The sequence below is a fragment of the Crocodylus porosus genome, unplaced genomic scaffold (genome assembly GCF_001723895.1).
Source record: "Crocodylus porosus isolate Cpor-Errol unplaced genomic scaffold, CroPor_comp1, whole genome shotgun sequence".
In the NCBI taxonomy this organism is placed as follows: domain Eukaryota; kingdom Metazoa; phylum Chordata; order Crocodylia; family Crocodylidae; genus Crocodylus; species Crocodylus porosus.
In genome coordinates, this window is record NW_017728925.1 from 13,114,946 (window position 1) to 13,116,553 (window position 1,608).

The 1,608-nt window shown below is 53.9% G+C and overlaps 1 protein-coding gene across 3 annotated transcripts in view; it reads right to left on the reverse strand.

Moving 5' to 3' along the window:
• Nucleotides 1-1,608, reverse strand: part of RALGDS (ral guanine nucleotide dissociation stimulator) — a 97,161-nt gene that overhangs the window by 71,361 nt on the left and 24,192 nt on the right. Inside the window, exon 1 of one of the 3 annotated variants that reach the window (XM_019540857.1) lies at nucleotides 145-536. The exons of 1 other annotated variant lie outside the window; for it this stretch is intronic. In XM_019540857.1, coding sequence (XP_019396402.1) covers nucleotides 145-273 — 129 coding nt within the window. In that variant the 5' untranslated portion in view covers nucleotides 274-536. Of the gene's footprint in view, nucleotides 1-144; nucleotides 537-1,608 lie in introns of those variants that run through there. One more of the 3 variants, XM_019540858.1, reaches the window with a different exon arrangement.

Genomic DNA, 1,608 nt, shown 5'->3' on the forward strand with positions numbered 1-1,608 from the left:
TGCTGGAGACTGCATTCACCCTGGGCAGCTCCAACTTCACCAGAACTTCCCCACTCCTGGGGATACTGCAGACTGGCCGGGGTGTGGTCCAAGCACCTCCCTACCCCCATCCCTTAAGCAGAACACCCCTGGTTTTGTACTCACATCATCGTCTTGGACACTGAGGGGAATATCCAGCATGCACATCTGCACGGGCTGCATCAGCGCCTTCTGCACATTGAACAAAGGTTTTGCCTCCATCTTCCCAAGGATGGAGGGATTGTGCTCGCCCATATGCTCTTTCTTTCTTCCCAGTTCCTAGACTAAGACTAAGTCCAACCCAGGCAACGAAGCAGATGGGAGATCTCCCTTCGCTCAGTTTTGCCAGCGCATCTTGCCAACAGCTGCTGCTTCTGCTGCACTAAGAGGGCTTATTTCCTTCCTTGCAAATCAAAGAGTCGAGGAGCTGTACTGAGGCTTTGTGTCCGTGTCTGTAGCCAGCGATGTTCCTGAGATCTGAGAAACAGTCCTTTTCTGCAGGCGTGCCACGGCATGCTCCTTTCCTCCAACCTCCCCTCCTTTCGCTGACTCGGTGTGATCTAGGTTGCTAGCTCCTACTGTCGCCTTGTACCGGCACGGGGTTTCCAGCCTCATCTACATGCATGGCACTCACAAACCCTGTGCATTGTCTCAAAAGACACAACAGGTCCTGCCTGCTGTTGATTTCTGATTACGATCAAACTGCGCCTGCAGCAGCTACAGCATTTCCCTGTGGCGGTCGAGGCAAACGAGCAAGCAGAGCTGGGTGTGTGAAGGTGATCTAAGCTGGAGCCTCCCCTTCTCTTCTCTTCCATCCCTTCCTTTTATTGTTTAAGACACCGTTTCAAACCAGTGCCTCCTCATGCTCACAGGACCACCATGAGGCTGAAATAATTCATACCCAGCGAGTGCTCAGGAATCCAGTGGTGATAGAATAGCAACAAGCTGACAGGCTATCAGTTCTGCATAGAAAGCTTTACCCAAGGGACAGGTGCTACCAAGTATGAGGCTCCCGCCCTGGCTGTGGAGTCTGCTGTACTCGGATGGGACTGAAATAGAGGCAGCACAAGAGCCAGGAGGGTTTGAGGCATGAAAACTCAACTCAGCAGTGACAGGATGGAGTCAGTGGGAACCACCCCCCATCAGGCCACAGAGAGTTCAATGCCTTTGTGAATATGTTCTCTCTGGAGGCAAGTTCCTGTCCAGCAAAGCCCATCTCTAGGGCTCTTCTGCTTACCCCCATCAGAAGCACAACTCATGGAGGTGACCATGAGCGACTGCACCACCTGCAGCCTTGAAATCCAGATGGAACAAGGGTGCTGGTTACTGTATGGATTCATCACAGAACAGGGCCCGATTGCACACCTCTGCCCAATTCTTGGGTATCTTAGGTGGCTGCGAGTGGCAGGAACTGGCCAGAAAGGTGGCGGCTGGACAGGCTGTTCCCCCAGACAGCCTTCATCCTGCTCCCCACACTCCCTGCCCCTCCTGCCATGCACAGCTCAGCAACTGGCCCTGCAGCAGGCAGCATCCTCTCCAAAACTGCAAGCCCACTCAGTGCCAGTGCCAAGTCCCCGGGCTGGCTCTCTT